We start from the raw sequence: 21,495 nt of genomic DNA, 5'->3' as shown, positions 1-21,495 counted from the left end.
GCTGAATGCAAAGAACGCAGAGAGCACTGAGTGAATGAATGCAATGTACTTTTCACAAGTTGGATTCTGGATTTAAAAAAAAAAAAACTGGGCTAAGATAAAATGCATTTTATGTCAGTCCCATGGAGACATTTTGACAAGATTGTTGAAAAACAATTTCTGCTGAATTGTCTTTTCCGTTAATGTGTGTGGTTTTGAGCACTGGATAAAAGCCTGGCAGTTTTGTGGCCTGTCAAATATTTAGATATAGCAATCCCGAGTTAGTGCTCAAAGTGCTGTTACTAAACTTTTGTGTTTAAGATGATGAAAGTAGGACACAGAATAAGAAGACGAGGAGCATCTGTGACTTTACCAAGGTGGGCTTGTCTCTTTTTAAACTGTAATTTCAACAAAACTCTGTTATCACCCATTACCAATGCAGTTAAAAGATGTTTCTAGAGTTATAACGAGCCCAATTTATGTACGCCTGATGCTACCAAAGAGGATTAGTATGATGTCACATTTAAAACGCCCGTGAGCAAAATAAACATACTCGCATTTATGTTATACATATAGATTATGCACAATAGCTGCACTATTCAAATTAGCCAAGTTTAACTTTGTTTTTAAGGTAATTTCGTTGGCTAGAGAGCCAAACATTGTGTGTGGACTTAACCAGTAGCAGCAAGACAATTTTGTTTAAAGAAGGTAAGGAAAACAAAGATACCCAACATGGATTCGAAATGTTTGTGGAAACTAGGGTAATTAGCGAGACATTATCTATAAGGATCTGATGGTTAAAAAAAATGACTTTATGTGCTGATTTTCTCATCATGTAATGATTTTATTACAAATATGCTGGATTACTTCTTATCTGTAGACCCTTACGGACAAATGGAATATGAACAATCTAAGATTGGATCTATGATACGGCCTGAGGAACGCTTCAGATGTAAGAAGTCGGTAAGAATTTAACCAGTGTTATTTTCATGTGTACTGGTAATTTTGATTTAAATATACAAAACGGTGCGCTGGAGAACTGCTGCTTTAATTAAATGAATTCCCCCAGTGGCAGATAAGGGATTCGGTTTTAAAGTTTAGAGGAAACCACTTTTAGCAGCTGATCTGCACAGGGATATTAACTGTTTGAAAGGTCAAAAACTGTTCAGTTCTCATAAACAGAGTAATACGGCTATGACGTGGACCCAGATGGGGCGGTGGGGTCTTTGCTTTTAAGGCAAGTGTTTTTGTTCCAATTTGGGAGAAAATAAATTAATACTTTGCAGAACCAAAGGCATTCATTCCTCATATTTATGCCTGTAAGTGTAGTTATGCTTTTAGAAGACCTTGTTGACCTCAATATAAACCAAGATGTTCTCTTAAGGCTTTTGTGCGGTCTAAGCACCTAAAACATCATACATACATACAGGGAAAGAAAGAAGGCACAGAGACAATTAATTTAGTTACTCGCGAGGAGAGTAGGAAGAGACTGCAGAGTTTACGAATCTCCATCCCACTCTGCAGTCTTCAGCTTTCTCCTTGCCATTTATTTAAGAAAAGGGGATGTCCCTAATTACACCAGCTGAGGTTTAACTAAAGGGAAAGGGAAACAAAATGATCTTACTTTAAACCTCAGCACATATGTTAAAACAAAGCATGTGGTTGTTTTACAATTGAATTGTTCCAAGAACACATGTTTAGAAGAAACATTTGATTGAGGATGTTCAGGCCTCTTTCACAACCCATCCGTTGCATGACATTTATCTGGAACAATCTTAAGCAAGAGTTAATAAGAGATGAATCACACATTATACATCATAATAGTTCATTAGAACACAACCCAACTATTAGAACAAAACACAAACGGAGTATAAATAAAATATTTCTAACAGCTTTAAAGGTTTATTACATTACACACAAAAAAGAAATAGTAAAAAATACATAAAATTTATCAAACAGACTCCCCAGAAGTACAGTTAAAGGATTTCAAGTGAAATACTTTTTTTGCCCCACTTGTATATCCAGTAAAGAAAAAAAATGGTATTAGCTTATTATTCTATAAGAAATAAAACAATAAATACATGCCAAAGAAATTTTTAGAGCACTATATTTTACATATAGAAATATCATATAAAATAACAATGACAAAAAAAAAACATTGTTGGTTATACTCTAAGGCACAGAAAATAGTCAGGGAGACAACACCTAACATAGGCATAATACTGTGTTTGCATTAGCAGAAAATATCAGTTGAAGCTGGTTGTCATAATTTTCTGAGTGGAAGGATCTCGGACTGAGGAGTTCATTTCCGATCGAGACTTGCACGACAAAGCCACAGCCCACAGGAACATAAACACACCTGAAAAAACAATTGATTTTTTTAGCTAAACCAACATATATCAATGTATACCGATATTTAAACACATATACTGACCTTGCAGAGAGTTAAAGATGGTGAAAATGTAGATTCCAGATAAAGTAGCATAAGTGAGGCTGGCCAATCCCCATGGTAACCCAAGGACCCAGCTAAGGCCCAGAACTGTGGTACCATCCTTCCATAACCTGGACCATTTGTTGCTGTTCGTCTTCTTCCAGTCGCTGCATTCATAGTCCTTTTGTCCACCTCTTATCTTCCAAACTTTAAGCACCACCACCAGCAGCATGCAGGTATTATACAGCACAGTCAGGCAAAGAAAAGCCAGAGTGATGTACGAGACTACATGTCTCTGTTGGAACTCGCTGCTCATCCAGCATCTGCTCAGTGAGAATTAACAAAACATTGAAACTGGGGTCATCGGGGTGTTTCAGTGAATCTTGGTTGCACATGTAAACTGTGGTAGTTTCTTACATTTGTGATGGTGATGTGTTGTTATTGGAATCCCTTATTTCCAGAGTGTATCTGCCATAAACACCTAAACTCCCACAAATCACTGCAACAAGTGTAGGAAAGCCTGAGGAGACAGCAAGAGAAAGATCAAAACTCAGCTACATTAGTAAAATCAAAGTTAATCGGATTTAACTTCACTCCTAAACTCACCCCATCCCACTATGGAGAGCTTTAGCAGGTATCTACTGACATAGATGTTAAAGACTCTAATGAGGAGGAGATAAAGGTGGAATCCTTCCAGGGCAATCCAGGTAAACGTAGCCAGCAGAGACCAGTGCAAGAAGAAACCCAGACCTCGACAAACCCAGCCGCCCTGATCCTCTTTAAGCAGATAAATCCAGAAACTTGAACTCAGGAAGCCGAGGTGGAGGCAAAGCAATGCCCCAGTCAGCTGCATGTGGATGCCGAGGGCCTTCTCGGGCCTCCGCCGACTGCAGGAAAAAAGCCAGCAATGCATTATTAGTTTTCTGAAAATTGGAGTATTGTGGTGTAGAGCCACCTCAAGCAATCTATCAGTGATCAATCTGCTAATTACTGAACTGAAGCAGTTTGTTAATGTGGCATCTTAGGTTAATGAAAATCTTCTTTTAACTTGAGAGAAGCTGAAGGCCGCATGTCTTTGACGCGGGTGAAGTGAGGGACAGAGCTGCCCAGCAATCACTACCTGGGGGTGAGTTGGATACCCTAAAATAGGAGGAAGCCAGAAAGACTTGGTAGTCTCAAGCGAGTAGTGAGGGTGTGCTGGGAATATCTGGCAGAGCCCTTGGTCAGGGAAGTGTCCAACTCCCTCCTCTGAGAGAGTTTCTCCCAAATTCTGGGGGGAGGCTGGAGGCTCAAGTCACAACAACACGAGTACGGACTCACACTTCTCAGCCCTCCCAGGAGGGCCTATGCCTGGGTGCTGGAGAGAAGTCTGGCTGATTGTCGAACCTCAGTTCTCTCCTCATGAGTAAGGAAAGAATGGAATGGGAGTATGCTGATGAAGGTTCTCAGTCATCCAGGTCATAGTCATTCCGTAAAAATTAAAAAAAAATATCCACTGGACTTGGTTTCCAAAATTTGAAGACGTTTCGCCACCTCTCCAGGAAGCTTTCTCAATTGAAATGTCTCAACATATTCTCATTATCAGTTCGTATGAAATCGTACGAAAAGTTATGCACACTATTTCGTATGTTTTGGACGTTTTTCCTCAAAAAACCCGATCAGTGCGCAATGCGCATGCGCTGGCAGACAGAAGAAAAAAAAGCAGATCCGCGGACGGACGTAAAACTGGGAAAAACAGTGCAATAATCACTTCTTCATGTCTCTAACTACGTTGCTTGCTGTTTTATATCTTAGGGTTAGGGTCAGGGTTAGGGCTAATTGTTTTTTAAATTCTATGTTCTTGAATGGTGCTTAAGATGCACATGCGCAGACGATGAAAAAAACGTCCAAAACTCACGAAATTACGGTGCATAACGTTTCGTACGATTTCATACGAACTCATAATGAGAATACACTGAATGTCTGGATCCGCAGTGAGTATAAGACTCAAACTCACTGCGGATCCAGACATTTGAAACGTCTTCAAATCTTGGAAACCAAGTCCAGTGGATATTTTTTGAATTTTTACGAAATGGAATGGGAGATTGATAGATGGTGGGGATTCTGCTATAATGTGGACGCTGCACTGTATCATGCGGTTAAGAAGCTGAGCAAAAAGGCAAAGCTCTCGATTTACTGCATGGTCTACGTTCCTACCCTCAGCTATGGTCATCTTATCTGAATCATGACCAAAAGACTGAGATACAAGTGGCTGAAACGAGCTTTCCCCGCGGAGTTTAGCACAACTGCTGAGCGGGGTTACATTTGATATCATTCCGGTCATTTCTTTAGCGATGGGGGGAGGAGCTTCGTTATTGTGTAGAGGCTCAGAGTAGAGCCCCTTCTCCACATTGAGAGGAGTTCGCTCAGGTGGCTTGGACATCTTTTTTTTTAATGCCCCATGGATCTTTTCCTTAGGATCTCACCGGGTGGGGGTCCAGTGGACAACCCAGGACATGTTGGAGGAACTATGTCTCTTGGCTGGCCTGAGAGCGCCACCAATGTCTGGGGAGAGGCTGCTGAGACTGCTGCACCCACAACCCAGACCCAGATGAAGCAGAAGAAGACGAGTACGAGAGCAAGGCTACAGCTAAAGCCTAATCCAAAGGGGATCACGTTTTTTTAAATGGTACCTTATGAGCCCTTCCCACTGTTACGTTGATGGGGCTTGGCTACCTTATCATTTTTGTTTACACACAGAAAATGGAGATAAGAGGTGTTAAACTACAAATGAACTTTCAGGGAAACAGGTTTTGAGAACAGGATGTATTACATAAGAGTAGCCTGATAGAAAAAGAGATCAAAGTTGACCTTATTTTTCTGCATTTTTACACTTTCACTCATCAGTCAGAAAGATTTCTTTAAAGTTTTACATGTTCTGTCCTCAAATTGTGTTAAACACTCAATGCAAATCCAGAAACTGCTTTAAAATTTACAAATGCATAAAATTTTTCTTAAAAACAATATGATTCCTAAATACTCTTCTTACAATTAGAACTTTGTGTCTTAGAGCTTTGGTAAAAATAAAGCATTGTGAAGACCAAAGATAAACCTAACTCTCACACTTCAACATATTTGTGAAGTTTGAAAGTATGATTTTCAATAAATTACCAAATCTAAATAAATGTATTTATTCCTACATGAGCAATAAACATGGAGTCTAATTTAAAGTAGGACAACTTACTGCAGATGAACATAGATGAACAGGCTGCCGAATGCAAAGAAGGCAGAGAGCGCTGAGCCGACGTAGGTGATGTAACTGAGGGTCTTGGCGCTGCTTTCATCCACCTTTAAGTTTGGATTCTGGACAGGAAAAAAAAAATAGGGCTTAGTTGAAATGCAAACTACACCAGTCCTTTGGAGATGTTTCATCAATGTCATTTGTTCTGCCTTTTATCTCCTAGACTCTAAGCTAATTACAAGTCATTGTCATAAAGGCGATCAGTGTGTAAAAATAAGAAAAGATTGACTTATTAAATAATGTTTGTTGGGAATGGTGACATTCATTCTCATTTTTTTCCCATTAGCATGTGTGATTTTAGCCCCTGCATAAAAGCCTGGCAGCTTAGTGTCCTTTAAAATATTCAAAAAAGGGAGCATAATGTTAGAGGTAAAAAAAACTGTGTTATTAAGCTTATTTGTAAGATAAAGACAGTAAGACAGATAGAATGTCAAGAAGATTAGCATTCATAACTAACAATGTGGCTTTACCTCTTTTTGTGATGTTTTCCATCCTAACCTTCGGTACTACAGGTTAATATGGGAATTTCTGTGTTTCGCAATAATTGGGCCAACTCTCTGTCTTTGAGGACACTTGCAGGAAGCGCATTTAGAGGAAGGCAAGACCTTTGTTGCATTTTGTCGCTGACTCTTTAGCAATCCCTCACACCGAGCACGCATGTTGCGACATTGGAGAAGAAAAAACTCCCTTTTAACGGTAATAAACTTCCAGCAGAACCAGGGTCAGTGAGAGCGACCCTCTGGGGTTCAAGGAGATAGAAGCAGATAAACAAAGGTAACTGTTAACTAGCTCAGGCAGACGAGCTCCAAGCAGCTTTTGCTAGTCATAGAAAAAGAAACAACATTACCCTGGAAACAGGCCAAGCTCTAATATATATACAGAGATGTCAATATCAGCAGCACAGCTGATGTTTAAATCCAGGATGAGTTAAGAGCCAAACAGGGTCAGACCAGATGAAGCTATTATGATGAGAAAAAGCAGAGAGAGCAAAAAGTAATGAGTAAAACTTGACAAATACCACAGAATGGGAGAATAGGGATTTAAGAATTAAGCAGGATCCACATAGGGAAAGTGGTCCCTATGTGATTCAGCAGCCTAATGTTATAGCAGCCCAAATAGAGAAATAGCTCAGAAGAAGTCAACTTAGATGAGTTATAGAAAAGGTAGAGGTACAATAGAGCCAAAGCAGACCCAACCAGAACAACCAGGTTCAAGACAAACTTTTCTTCAGCTGAGGTCTTGCACCTGGATTTAGCCGCTTGATTATCTCCCCAAGAACTCATACAGATGTAAACAGGTTGCCCCCATCACCGACTGCTTCTACAGTTACACTTCTGGGTAGTTAGTTCTCCAGTTTACTTCCACTGCCCAAAATATGACTGTCAGGTTAACTGGCTTCCATAAATTGTCCTGTTTGTGTTCCTGGTTGTATGTCACTGTTTGTCTATTTGTTGCCTTAAGCCTGGCAACCTGTCCAGGTTGTACCCCACTGTTTGCCCAATGACTATCGGCCCCACTGCTGCCTGGCGGATGAAGCGAGAGAAGATGGATGGATGAGGTGTTGTCTTTTTACAGCTATTTCCTCAACAAAAACTCAAACTTCAACATATTTGCAGATTGTTTGACAGACTGTCACTAACAGGGTGCTTTTATAAATCCCATGCATGTAACTCGATCTAGAAGTCAGCTATTAAGTAAACCCCCGAAGGATGTTAAATTAAATATCAGCTGACATGTGAAGCAGTTAACATCAGTTAAAAAAACAGTTTTAGGGGAAACTACAAAGCTATATAAAATGTTGCTGTACCATACCTAAATAGACAGACCGGGTATTGAAAGTGTTAATCAGAGAATCAGCCAATTAAAAAGATTTGTAAATAAACACTTTCCTTCAATTTTACAGTTGTGCCTTACTTTATAAACAATGACTGAATATTAAAGTTTAGATCACCGTATGTACGTAAAAACATATTTTGGTTCCTTCTCCCTCTGTTTTGCATAGAAATCCAATGCTTAGTTTGGATGATGGTTTGATTTGTGTTGGGATCTGGAGGTCTGTCCACTTTCTCCAACCAGAGGGCGTACGAGATCTCCTGGAGTCGGAGCTGATTGCACCACCTGTCGCTCATCTGCCCATCAGGAGATCCGTATTTAAGGAGGCAGAGGACTTCTCTCCGGTGCCAGAGTGTTTGCCAGTAACGGTTAGCAAGCCTGAGCCTACCAGCCTGTCTGAACCTCTGACTCCCTGAAAACCTGAACCTGATCTGTTTTCTCCTCTCTGCTTCCTAGATTGAACCTGCCTGAAACCTGAAACCCTGAAGACGTTCTCTGCCGGTGATCTGCCTGTCCGTTCTCAGAAGAACTCTGGAGGATTATTCCTGTCAAAGATCTGCCTGCCCGCTCTCAGAAGACTCTGGGAAGAAACCCCAATCTGTGATCTGCCAGCACTCAAACTAAGCTCTGCCTCCGCCTAGCCCTCAGCCTGCCGACAGCCTCTGGACCCTCAAGGTTCCCCCCCTCAGTCCCTCTGCTCAACTCCAGAACAGGTACAGCCCTGCACGCTCTCATCCTGCAAAATACCTGGACCTCCGCTAACTCCTCTGTCCCCCTCTGCAGTGAACCCACTCGTGACCCGTCCTGGATCTGATTATTCAGTGTGCTTTTCAGAACCCACTCTTGACCAAACAAGTTTCCCTTTGGATCTGTTCATTTATTGTGTTGAAACTCATCAATAAATCTTTGAACTTTTCTCCTGCCTCTGAGTGTTCTGCATGTGGGTTAGACACCTTAAACCAAACATGACAATTTGAAACAAAAAACTAATTTACCACGAGCACCGCAAAAAAGCTGAGATGGTTACAACTGCAAATAAACTCCTCATCAGTTTTGGTGGTTTCACACCCCTCAGTACTCCATTTCCCTGAAAGAAAATCAAACAAACATAAATCCTGAGCTGATGTCTTGCTTTAGACGTAGAAGAGTTGTTTTCACATCACACACCTGCTTCATCCATATGATCTGACTCCTTCCAAAACACACACCTCCCACTTTTCTCCTGAAACAAAGGAAGGGGATTAAACAGAAGGAAAGCGTTTTCTGTACAGCATTTTTTTTTTAAATCATATTTATTTTGTTACCCCTATGTCGTGTTTGAAGAATAACTGGACAGGTTCTGTAAGGTTGCTGACTGGCTGAGTTCCAGCCTTCAAAAACAGGACAAGCTCCCCTAAAACTGTTTCCTGCATGCTGACAGGCTGCTGGGGAATCAGGCCCCTTCCTCTGCTCCGAGGTTTTTGCTGTAAAACAGTACAAATATCTCAGTTGCCTACTAAAAGAACACAATTTTAAATTAAATGCAAATTAGCACAAAGAATGGAACAGTATATTGAATTTAAGGTATAAATTGGAAGATCATACAACTCTGTGAAGTCCGTAACACTTGATAGTTTAGAATAGGCATCCCCAAACTCGGTCCTCAAGGCCCCCTGTCCTGCAGGTTTTAGAGGTTTCCCAGCTTTAGCACAGCTGATTATAATGATTGCAGTAGACCAAAAGCCTGTTAATCAGCTTTCAATTAAAATCAGCTGTGCTGGAGCAAAGAAACCTCTAAAACCTGCAGGACAGAGGGCCTTCAGGACCGAGTTTGGGAATGCATGGTTTAGAGGATCCCACCTGAAAGAAACTGCTGCTGATCACAGAGGCAACCAGCACGACATCATTCTGTGACCCTGATCTTCTGCTTCTCCGAAGAGCCGAGGAGGGAATTCGGACCCTGTGATTGAATGTAGGGCCGGCTTCAACCTTAAAACCAGAATCACAAACAAGAAAATATATTAGCTTTTTTTATAAAACCAATTATGTTAAAGAATACTCCCTGTCCCAATAACAAAAATATTCCAGGACCAAAGGGACAGAAGCTTGGACATAGAACCGCAGTTTTAAGACACAAGCGTGTATAAATAAAGCGAACTAAGGACCTAATGAAAACTGTGGTCAGCATTTTTATTATTTTAACTATTAAAAAAATGATCGGATATCATAAATACATTTTCACTCAAGCTGATAAATGTCCGAATGGCCAATTAAAATGTGTAAACATTTTTAGATAAATAAAACTTAATTCTTAGTAGTATAATTTTATATTTTTTGACTTTCTGCTACAAAAATTTAATTTAGGAAACATATTATTCCAGTTATTAGGAAGAATCTTATTTTAGTGATCTACAAATGGAACAACAGAGAGGAGTGCTTTAAATAAATGTAAAAACGGCCTGCCATAGCCCACTTCCTATGAACTTATTCATTCACTCGAGCAACAATCTTCTTGTTTCCCATCATCCTCTCCTTTGTAGCTGTAGCTCTGTTTCTGTCTTTTAAACACATTCTCTTTTTTGTTATTTTTTCGCATTTCTGCATTAAAGTCTCTATTTCCATTGGGGTGAAATAGGCATTTCCTGTTTCCTGTTGTCGTGGTGACTCGTCGAATCGGTGCTTCACTGATAATGGCTTTTCATACTTGTTGTGCACACGCTAAACTGAGTGAACCTAGTTAAACTTGATTGAACTAATTGATAGCAGCCGTTGTGAAACTAAACACTCAGAGTTCCTGACTTTAGGCTAGATTAATGTAGAGTTGCGGATTTGAATCTGAGTTTTTTAAACCTGCTTCAGGAAATGAAGGATTTTAAATTTAATATAGATTTAACAGGAAGTCTTTTAAGAGAAGCTAAGACATGAGAAGTGTGATCTCTCTTTTAATTTTCATCAGAACTCTGGCTGCAGCATGTGGACTTCCTGATAGTAATTCCACAAATTGCGTGGCTTGGAATTTTTGTGTGACATCCTTTCTAATCATATCTGATAGGTTTTAACTAGGGATGCAGGATATAATGGGCCCCCTATCGGTATCGGCCTCAAAACTGAATATCGGACATCGGCCACCCCACCGATATTTAACCCGATATTTGATCAGCTTCTGAGTTTCTAAAGTCTAAAAAAGCAAAAAAAAATACTACTACTTCTTTTTCCTCAAAAACTACAGACTTAAAAACTTTTAAAGACGAGGGAAAAAATAGTGATCCATTAAAATATCCCAATATCTTCATATGCTGATATATTGCCATTTAAAAACACCATATCAATCTCTTTTACTAATGAAATATTGCTATATGTCATCGTTATGCTACGAAATCCCCCGAAAATCTATGAAATGTTGCCATATTTTTATATGTTGATATATTGACGCGGTATCGATCTATTTTACTAACAAAATCTTACAAGAATTTGCAAAATATCACGAGAGTTTGTAACAGAACGATGAAATTTCACCAGATTTTGAAAGTAAAATAGATCGATACCGCGTTTTTAAAAATCTATTTGATATCAGCATATGAAAATATATTTGAGTATATTATTTTTCAAAGTGTCAGAAATGGATAACAAAACTGCTATTTTCAATGACTACTTATTTTTGTCCAGCTTTAACATCGGTATCGACATCGGTTACCGGCTACATGAGTTTTAAAATATCGGCATATCGGATATCGGCCAAAATCCCAATATCATGCATCCCTAGTTTTAACCTGATGATGCTGACCCTGTTAGTCCCGCCTTTAAAATCTAACTCTACCAGCTCTTTACCAGAATGATACAGCGAGTATACGGTGTATCTGTCTGCTATCAACCTGTTCTACCAGTTTAACTTACAGTACCACCATAATGTTCTGCCTTCTTCCTGTTTAGATGTTCATGTTTAATACACAACAACATGTACGACTCAAAAAGTGAGTCAAAACGCAACCATAAAACCTGCAGGACCTGATAATTATAAAGACTCCATTAATCTGTTTAGGATTACCAGGTTAATACGCAACACAATAATGAAGATTCAGCCTCTGACCATCATGACCTTACCTGATTTGATGAGTTCACCTCTTTACGAATGAAGCCAGTTAAACGGCCCTTTGAAGTGCACGATGTAATTTCATCCTCATAACATCTGCAGGAAATGTTTCACATATATCACCCAAATAAGCAGGAAGTAAAATAATCACTGTAACCATAGCAGCTTTAACTCAGTTACCACACAGGGGCCAGAATATGACTAAGGAAAAAATGTCTCCTCTTAGCTGTTTCTAAACAGAGGTAAAAATATAACAAAACAACCAATAAAAGAAAAAACTTATAACTTTCATTAAATATATATGCAACAATATTTATTAATAAAAAAACAGGCCTTTAGGAAGCGAGATTATAAGAATAATAAATGTATCCCATCAGCATGGCATCGGCGGCGTCATTTACCCGGTCCATTCTATGGGGCCCAGCTTGTGACAATCATCCAGAACTAAATGACAAGGCTCTGTAAAAAGGACAGAAAATGGTAAGAAGTCAGAAGAACTAACCTTTGAAAAAGAAACTCAGCTAGAGAAGCTTCACGATAATTATTATTAATATTAATATATTACTTTTGATTATTTTTACAAAACAAAATGTAACAAATGAATTAGGGGGAGTGACTAGTAGTCAGGGCATAGAGCTTGGAATCCTGAGGTTCTGAGTTCGAGCCCCACTCCCACAGACTGCCACTCTGGTCTGAGCAAGACCCCTAACCCCACACTGCTCCCCGGGCGCCGCACAATGGCAGCCCACTGCTCCCCACGGGGAGGGGTTAAATGCAGAGGTAAATTTCTCCAATCTGAGATCAATAAAGTTCAATTATTATTAAATGGAGTCTTTACCACTTGTTTGCAACTTTAAGAAAGAAAAAAAGAAAAAAAGGTTTTTCTTTGAGCCCGCTGAGGGACACGGGCCCTGAAACAGACCCCAAGAACATTCTTTCTTTTTAATGTTTGTAAGGAAATATTGCTTTATCCTTAAGTTACATGTCTTTTTTTCTATTATTAAAATGATTCACTTCCTTCTGAATGCTTTTTCCCGCTGACGCAGCCACTGTGGTTAGTTAAAAGAACCACATGATGCTCCAGATCCACAGGTTAGTGACCCCTGGAAGGAAATGGGCTAATTGAAGCTCCCAGCTTCTCTTTATTAACCTTTTGTGTGGTTAGCAATATTTTGGGTAGGAAAGAAACTCTAGATTGTGTGTTGAATGTGGACAGCCTTAAACCCCCCCCCCCCCCCATCCCTCAGGGTCTAGAAGCATAAGATCTATATCGAGCCATTCAGCATAGATCCTGCTACATGGCTGTACATCTGATTTTGGCATTTGACCAATTAGATGAGTCCTTGAATGATATTACCTACTGGAAATTAAGAGGAAAAAAGTTAACTAGTCAAGAAAAAAAGGTAAAAAGCTAACTGAAAAGTTAAGAAATTAAGTTAAAAAGTTAATAATCCTAGTTAACAATTATATTTAGGTTTATAAACTAAAACATGTAAGTGTCAGTATCAAGGTTATGTTGGACCACAAAAAATATGTTCCTTTCACTCTCAGAGTGTTTTTCATGAATTTCTTATAGAAGCACTTTTTGTTTTCTTAATATATTTGGGTAAGTTGGTGTTTTTTGTTATTACATTAATTTTTGCCATCAAAATATCCGTATTTTTTTAACGTTACGAAGGTAATAAGGTCTTTCCCTGGATTCCAATAACACTACTGGCTTGAAATTTTGATTTTCAAAGTATTTACTGAGTGCCCTATAAAGGGTCAAGGTTAATCTATTTACTCTTGTTTTATTTAAAATTTAAACCTGGGCTAAAATAATATAGATCACTCATTGTCAAACAGTGGTAACTAAGGTGCTGTCACATGAGAGCCCCCTTGATGGTATTAAATAACATGCTATAAATGTTTTTAATACAAAAAATTAAAATTTTGTAGTATGTTGAGGCCTAATTTGGAACACCTTCCCTTTTCATTTATTCTTATGTAATTTATTCAGCTTTTAGTGCCAAGAGTCTTATTTCCACACATTAACGCATTTGGGTTACAAAATCAGATACTTTGTTGCTATATTTAACAACTTTTCAGACCCCTCTGGTGACTTTTTTATTTAAAATGAACGACTACAGAGAAATATACACAGGAAAAAAAGAAATCTAGATAAGTATTTTTTTCTTAAAATAAGTGCATTTGCTCTTGGATTTAGGAGGTAAAGGAGCCATTTTGCCAATGGAACAAGACAATTTACACTTAAAATAAGAAAAGACAATTGAAATGTCTTCTTTCAAGTACATATTATCTAATTATCGTATTTTAAAAGTAAAAATACTTATTTACCTCCTCAAATTAAGGTTAAATACACTTAATTTAGGACATTTTTACTTATTTCTACATCATTTTTCAAGTGTAAGGATTTTTTTATGTGTTGTTGGAAATTTTGCACTGCAAAAACGATATAGAAATAGGTAAAAATGTCTTAAATTAAGTGTATTTATTCTTAATTTGAGAAGGTAAATGAGATGGTTTGCCAATGGAATGAGTAATTTTACACTTAAAATAAGATACATGGATAAAATAAGACAATGCAGTTGTGTTTTCTTATTTTAAGTGTAAATTGTCTTGTTCCATTGGCAAAATATCTCTTTTACTTCCTCAATCCAAGAACAAATGCACTTATTTTATGATAAAAATAACGTATCTAGATTTAGATTTTTTGCAGTGTGGAGACAGCACATGAAATCAACACGTGTTCTGAAGTTACTAGCTGTGTCCGAACGTCTGTCCTAACCCCTAACCACTCAGTCACTATACAGAGCGGACTCCATATGGCGGACTTTAGACTAAACAGACAGATGCACTGCAAAAACAATCTAGAAATAAGTGAAAATGTCTTAAATTAAGTGTATTTTCCCTTAATTTGAGTAGGTAAATGAGATAGTTTGCCAATAGAATTGGTATTTCTACTCTTAAAATAAGATAATTAGATAATATGCACTTGAAATAAGACAATGCAATTGTGTTTCCTTATTTTAAATGTAAATTGTCTTGTTCCATTTGCAAAATGTCTCTTTTATCTCCTCAATCCAAGAACAAATGCACTTATTTTAAGAAAAAATTACTTATCTAGGTTTTGTTTTTTTCCAGTGTGATGACTACACTGGAAAACGACCCAGAAATAAGTAAAAAGTTCTTAAATTAAGTGTATTTAACCTTAATTTGAGTAGGTAAATGAGATCATTTGCCAATGGAATGAGTATTTTTACTCTTAAAATTAGATATTTAGATAAAAGGCATTTGAAATAAGTCAATACAATTGTGTTTTCTTATTTTAAGTGTAAATAGTCTTGTTCCATTGGCAAAATGTCTCTTTTACCTCCTCAATTCAAGAACAAATTCACTTATTTTAAGAAAAACTAGATTTCGATTTTTTCCAGTGTACTTTTTGCCCCCTGTTGGTCGTGTAACTCGGCCTCCCAGCATGGTGCCTGCGTCATCTTTGTTTTTTCTCACCACCACAAAAAATCCCATGATGCTTTGCGAGGAAAGCTGCGAAGCATTCTGAGATATATCTGATAGTGACCATAGATGATCACTACTTTTTCAAGATGCATTGTTTCAAGTCCACTACGTTTTCATCGACTAGATGTTCGGACACTCATCTAAAATGGCATAACCACTATATAGTGCTCTATAAAGTAATAAGATCACCTAATTTCTTCAGATAAGAAGCTTTGTTAAAGCAAATCACAACAATCTTAACAAGCCCCCTCTTGCCTTACTTGAAAAGTTAATGACTCAGAATAAATCAAGGAGGGGCATCATCTCAGACTTTAACAATATTCTGATCTCTAACTCACTATGAAATTCAAATAATAAGCTTATGAACTGGAACTTGGACCTATCAGCAGACATTAGTGAACAGGATTGGGAAAAAGTTTGCATTAAAACTCTGACAATGTCCATAAAGAGCCGTCTTAGAATTCTACAATTTAAATGGCTAATGCGTATCTATGTTACACCCGCGCATTTAAATAAATACAACAATAACATCCCAGATATTTGTGTAAAATGTAATTCTAAAGGGACTCTAATACACTGCATGTGGGAATGCAAACAAATGAAAGCATTTTGGATAGAGGTGAAAGATATAATTGAAAAAATTATTTTAAAACAAGTCTCACTGGATCCTAAATTGTTCCTGTTAGCTTTATACCCTGGGGAACATAACTTTAGTAAATCAAAATGTACTTTTATAGATATTAGCTCGTTAGTTGCAAAAAAATGCATTGCTTTAGCTTGGAAGAATATCAGGAGACCTAACGCTACTCAGCAGAGATGGCAAAAGTACTCACTTTCAGTACTTGACTAAAAGTACAGATACTTGTGTAAAAAAAATACCCTGATTAAAGTGGAAGTACTGATTAAACTTCTTTACTCAAGTAAAAGTAACAAAGTACAGGCTTGTAAATTTACTTAAAGTATCAAAGTAAAAGTAGAAACCACTTTTTTCATGCCGTTGCCTACATTTTAAATGGATGTCTGCCAATAGGACTAGATCTCCGTTGTGTTCATTTTCAATCATCTCGTCGTCCATGCTACTATGCTAACGCCACCGCCACCAAGCTGCAATGATTTGCCGCCAATGAATACCGCCGAATCTGTCGATTCATCTTGTAGTGGTGCGTCAAATGCAACGTAGATTCCCATCCAATTAGATTGAATTTGGTATTGATGACGTGAAAAATAATAACGCTAACTCCATTGAAATGATTCAAAACTAAAGTAACGAGCCAATTTTTTAAAATGTAAGGAGTAGAAAGTACAGATATTTGTGTAAAAATGTAAGGAGTAGAAGTAAAAAGTCGCCATAATAATAAGTAGTAAAGTAAAGTAAAAATATCAGAAAAATCTACTTCAATTCAATTCAGTTCAGTTTATTTATATAGCGCCAAATTCACAACACATGTCATCTCAAGGCACTTTACAGTTCAACCAGATCATACAGTCAAATTGATACAAAGTTTTCTGTCTAAGGAAAACCAGTTGATTGCATTGACTCAAATACAATCCCTCACACTAAGCATGCTTGTAGCGAATTACTGTACTTGAGTACAGTAATGAAGTATTTGTACTTCGTTACTTCCCATCTCTGATACTCAGTGGTTAAAACAGATGTTGTCTAGTTTGCCGCTAGAAATAATTACATATAAAGAAATTCAAACGGTATCTTCTCGAGAGGATTTGGGGCCTTTCCTTAATTTTATTAAGGACTTAAACTTGACTGAAGGCCTGTTTGAGTTATAATCTACTGGAACCTGTGGTGTGCCATGTTGTATAGATATGTATATCCATATCTGACTAATTAGTACTTTCTTACATACCCCTGTTTTTGAGAAGCTGTGTGTTGTTTTTTTGTTGTTGTGTTTTTTATATAGTGATTAGACACAGCCACTGTCTTCAGGCCATAATAGTGAGAACATGTGTAGCAACTGCTTAACATCAGGAGCCAGCAGCAGCCCTTACTGTGGGCCGTAAGCTGACAAACGCTGTTGAGCCTTGCCTTTGCTATAAACATTTCGCACGCTTGCTTCCTTCTACAACAACGCAAGTGTGCAATAAAGCCTTTATTACCTTTATTAAATATAAACACAAAGCAGTATAGATGAAGCCGATGATCTCAGATTGAAGACAGAATATTCTTGTCTCCAACATTATTGCTATGATGGTTGTGTTGAGCTGCTGCTATTAAAGTTGTTAATAATTCAGTCCAGTTTTTATTTCAGCAGAGTTAGGATTATTTCTGCTGAGCATTTATAAACAGACTGGTGTTTTTTTGGTGCAACAATTATAATTCAAATGGAAGGCCATTTTCTCCACATGAAAGTAAAAAATTACTAATAGAAAGTCATGATTACACTGCAAAAAATCTGAATCTAGATGAGTCATTTTTTCTTAAAATAAGTGCATTTGTTCTTGGATTGAGGAGATAAAAGAGACATTTTGCCAATGGAACAAGTCAATTTACACCTAAAATAAGAAAACACAATTACATTGTCTTATTTCAAGTGCATATTATCGAATTATCTTATTTTAAGAGTAAAATGACTAATTCCATCAGCAAACTATCTCACTTACCTGCTCAAATTAAGGGTGAATACACTTAATTTAAGAAATTTTTACTTTTTTCTAGATCGTTTTTGCAGTGTATGAGTTAAAAAGTCATAATTTCGACTTTTAAAGTCATAATTAGGTGTTAAAACTCCTAATAATGACTCAGAAAGTCAAAATTATGACTTTGAATCTCAAAATTATGATTTTTTTCAGTTTCTTTCAGTTTTTCATTTTTTTTTTTATCTTCATGTGGCATAAATCGGCTTGAGTAATTTTAGATCGCAATTTACCATACAAATTTCATTTGAATAGTTCAAACATAAAATGTGTGTTGCTAGAGTTGAAAACAAACAAACAAATAGGATTTTATATATATATAATAAACAGCCGTGTCTACACTTCAAACAATTTATGCCCCAAAATGGAAACGTATGACAGTTTCTTACAACATAGTGGTTCTTGATTATCAAACAGAAGTTTTTAAAGGTACTCAGAGAAAAAAAAAAAGTTTGAGAGCTAGTGATCTAAAAGCAGTTTAACTGGTGCTTAGATTAAATCCCCAGAGTACTCACTGGCTTTGGTTGTAGAGAAGCCGATTGTTATGAAATATAGAGCGATCCACTTCATGTCTGCCTCTACCAAAAGCAGGTCCAAATACAGTGCTGCTCTTCGTGGTTTAGGGTTCTTGTTGCAGCCAGTTTCACATCTGCTTTGATCACATGCAGAGAGAGGTGACGCACGGCAGAAAGCAGGAAATAACTCATCATAGATATGCGGAGGATTTCTTTGTGAATTCATTAATATTGTTCCAGTTGTTCAAAGTTTGGCCAAAGGGCTACGAGTTTGATCAGCTTGTTTCAAAAACAATTATTAGATCTATAACATGTTTTTAACTGTGACTAAACTTACAAAGTTTAGTCTATTTCTAAACAAAAGCAGAAGTTTGGAAAATGTTGCATGATTGTCATGCCAGTTAAGAAATACTGACATTTGCAGAAAAGCTAAAACTCCAAGGTGGGCCAAAAGAAAGAGTTTAACGTTGGCAGTTTTGTAAAATTTGCTGGTAATAAACTTACAGGAACTATTTGTATTTCACATAAAGCTACAACAGAATATTTATCAGATTTACTGATATTTATTGCAAACTATAAACGATAATAAATCTTTAGACATATTCAACTGGTAGAAATTAGTCAGGGAGAAAAATCTATGGTACTGGTGAGTTTCCCCTCAATAAATTAAATCATCTGTTCAAAATTCAGTAGTTGAACTTGTTTGATAATTTGACCAGAAATGTGAAAACAGACGATGAAAAACAACTTTTTTTTACTTTATTGTTGAGGTGGGGTGGAGCCTGTGAAGTTCCATTGAAAGAAGACGAAATGGTAAATAAGCAAGAGTTTCCTGTGCGATGTCAGAGATGCCAGGGTTGTTAGTACAGGTTTAGACAACCTCAGACCACAACTGAACGAAATGTTTCCCCCAACTGGCCTCCATTACATCCTATGGTGATGCATCATCTGCTAAAACCCTCCTCCTCCTCCAGTCTGAAAGGGTTAGACTACTAGTTAAGTCATCATGGTTATAGTAACTTCAAGATAGATTAATTAAGAAAAATGGATTTCATCTTGTGTGGTTAAAAATGTTTCATACCTTACATGAAGGGGCTTTGGGAACTCATTCCAATCAGGGGGGAGTTTCAGACTCATCTTGTTTGGATTGTACCGATGCTCACTGGGTTTTAGTCAAAGTTGGTGAAATTAATTCAATTAAGCTCAGTTTATTCACACCACATGTCGTCTCAAGGCACTTTACAAAGACAATCCAACCAGATCATCCAGTCAAATTGATTCAAAGTCGTAAAGAAAACCAGCTGATTGCATCGACTCATTGACTCTTCAGCAATCCCTCATACTAAGCAGGCTTGTAGCGACAGTGGAGAGGAAAAACTCCCTTTGAACAGGAAGAAACCTCCAGCAGAACCAGGCTCAGTGTGAGCGGCCATCTGCTGAGGCCCACTGGGGTTCAAGGAGACAGAAGCAGACATAGAAAAAGAAGCATAGATACAAAAGGCAACCGTCAACCAGCTCCACAGGCGGCCCCGTCCAGGAAACACACAGCCAGGCAGACGAGCTCCGAGCCAGCTCCCATGTCAGAGGATGAAGAGAGCACATCCAGTTAGTCACAGTCAGAGAAACAGGACTACACTGGAAAACAGGCCAAGCTCCAACATCTAGAAACAAAGGTGTTGATGGCAGCAGCACAGCTGATATTTCTCTCCAGGATGGAGTCACAGCCAAACAGGAACAGACCAGATGAAGCTACTATGAGAAAAAGCAGAGAGAGCAGAATGTTAGAGATTGAACTAACAGATTCTGCAGAGTGGGAGAATAGAGATTGAATGAAGCAGAATGATGAAAAAGGGGTCCCTATGTCCTCCAGCAGTCTAAGCCTATAGCAGCAGAACTATAGAGATAGCTCAGGATAACCTGAGCCACTCTAACTAGAAGCTTTATCAAAAAGGAAAGTTTTAAGCCTAGCCTTAAAAGTAGACAGGGTGTCTGCCTCACGGACTAAAACTGGTAGTTGGTTCCACAGGAGAGGAGCCTGATAATTAACCCTTTAAAGCCCGATCCAAGAATAAAACAAAACAGAAAATTACTTTTTTTTTGGTTTGAATTCCTTATTTGCCCTTTTAACAAAATATGTAAAAAGAAAAAACAGAAACACATTTTTGATATTAATAATTTATTACTATGTGATAAGTCAAGATTATTTTTTGTGTAGTCTTCTGCCCTCTGTTATCAGGTATATCTGATTGTGTACAATAGGATTTTGAGCAAAGTTTTTACCATTAAATTATGCAAAAGGTGTCAGACGCAAAACATTTCAGAAACCGTATGTATCAAATACGATACATTTGGCATTATAGGGTTAAAAGATCTGCCTCCCATTCTACTTTTAGAAATGACCAAAAAATAGCTGTGACTTTTGAGTCCTAAATATAAAGGTGTCTGCTTCAAAGTTTTTAAAACTTTAAATTCTCAGCTCAGTAATAAACTGCTTCTTATATCGTTTATTTTTTTCATACTGTACCCCTCTATGTTCTTGTGATGCAAATAACCCATTTCAGAGAACTTACTGATCTGACCAGCTCTATACCAGAGTTGAACCTTTTTGGTGCTGTTGATCTGAAAATACAGTCAGAGACAATTATTCAAAACAAAGCAGGACTAGATATAGCAACTAACTTTCAGTACTTTCTCACTTGAAATTGTTAGGAGCTGCATCAGGCCACTGCTGCCAGGTGCCGCCATGATTATAGTCATCATCGATTATCAAATTAATTTTTTAATTTGATAATTTGCTTCATTCTATCTCTATTCTCCCACTCTGCAGAATCTGTTAGTTCAATCTCTAACGTTCTGCTCTCTCTGCTTTTTCTCATAGTAGCTTCATCTGGTCTGTTCCTGTTTGGCTGTGACTCCATCCTGGAGAGAAATATCAGCTGTGCTGCTGCCATCAACACCTTTGTTTCTAGATGTTGGAGCTTGGCCTGTTTTCCAGTGTAGTCCTGTTTCTCTGACTGTGACTAACTGGATGTGCTCTCTTCATCCTCTGACATGGGAGCTGGCTCGGAGCTCGTCTGCCTGGCTGTGTGTTTCCTGGACGGGGCCGCCTGTGGAGCTGGTTGACAGTTGCCTTTTGTATCTATGCTTCTTTTTCTATGTCTGCTTCTGTCTCCTTGAACCCCAGTGGGCCTCAGCAGATGGCCGCTCACACTGAGCCTGG

At 37.9% G+C, this 21,495-nt stretch overlaps 1 protein-coding gene across 1 annotated transcript; it reads right to left on the bottom strand.

The window, feature by feature from the left end:
- Positions 1 to 1,567: 1,567 nt before the first annotated feature.
- Positions 1,568 to 21,020, bottom strand: LOC119785618 (adhesion G-protein coupled receptor G1-like). The gene is made up of 12 exons (XM_038288350.1): positions 20,964 to 21,020; positions 20,800 to 20,894; positions 11,604 to 11,688; positions 9,363 to 9,491; positions 8,828 to 8,986; positions 8,691 to 8,745; positions 8,519 to 8,610; positions 5,634 to 5,752; positions 3,017 to 3,297; positions 2,828 to 2,930; positions 2,414 to 2,733; positions 1,568 to 2,338 (listed from the first exon to the last, which is right to left on the bottom strand). The coding sequence occupies exons 1-12, from the start codon at positions 21,018 to 21,020 to the stop codon at positions 2,226 to 2,228; spliced, it is 1,608 nt and encodes a 535-aa protein (XP_038144278.1). The 3' UTR covers positions 1,568 to 2,225.
- Between the last annotated feature and the right edge of the window lie 475 nt (positions 21,021 to 21,495).

This window comes from Cyprinodon tularosa, unplaced genomic scaffold (genome assembly GCF_016077235.1).
Source record: "Cyprinodon tularosa strain WSP-4 unplaced genomic scaffold, ASM1607723v1 ctg252, whole genome shotgun sequence".
NCBI classification, from domain to species: domain Eukaryota; kingdom Metazoa; phylum Chordata; class Actinopteri; order Cyprinodontiformes; family Cyprinodontidae; genus Cyprinodon; species Cyprinodon tularosa.
The sequence above is the reverse complement of the archived record's forward strand: the minus strand, read 5'-3'. Positions and strand labels throughout refer to the sequence as shown.

Coding starts and splice junctions, on each gene's coding strand:
- LOC119785618 (XM_038288350.1), bottom strand. CDS start 21,020: ATGGCGGCACCTGGCAGCAGTGGCCTGATGCAGCTCCTAACAATTTCA. Junction 3,298..5,633: donor TTCATCTATGTTCATCTGCA/GTAAGTTGTCCT, acceptor TTTTTCCTGCAG/TCGGCGGAGGCCCGAGAAGG. Junction 2,931..3,016: donor GCTCTCCATAGTGGGATGGG/GTGAGTTTAGGA, acceptor CTGTCTCCTCAG/GCTTTCCTACACTTGTTGCA.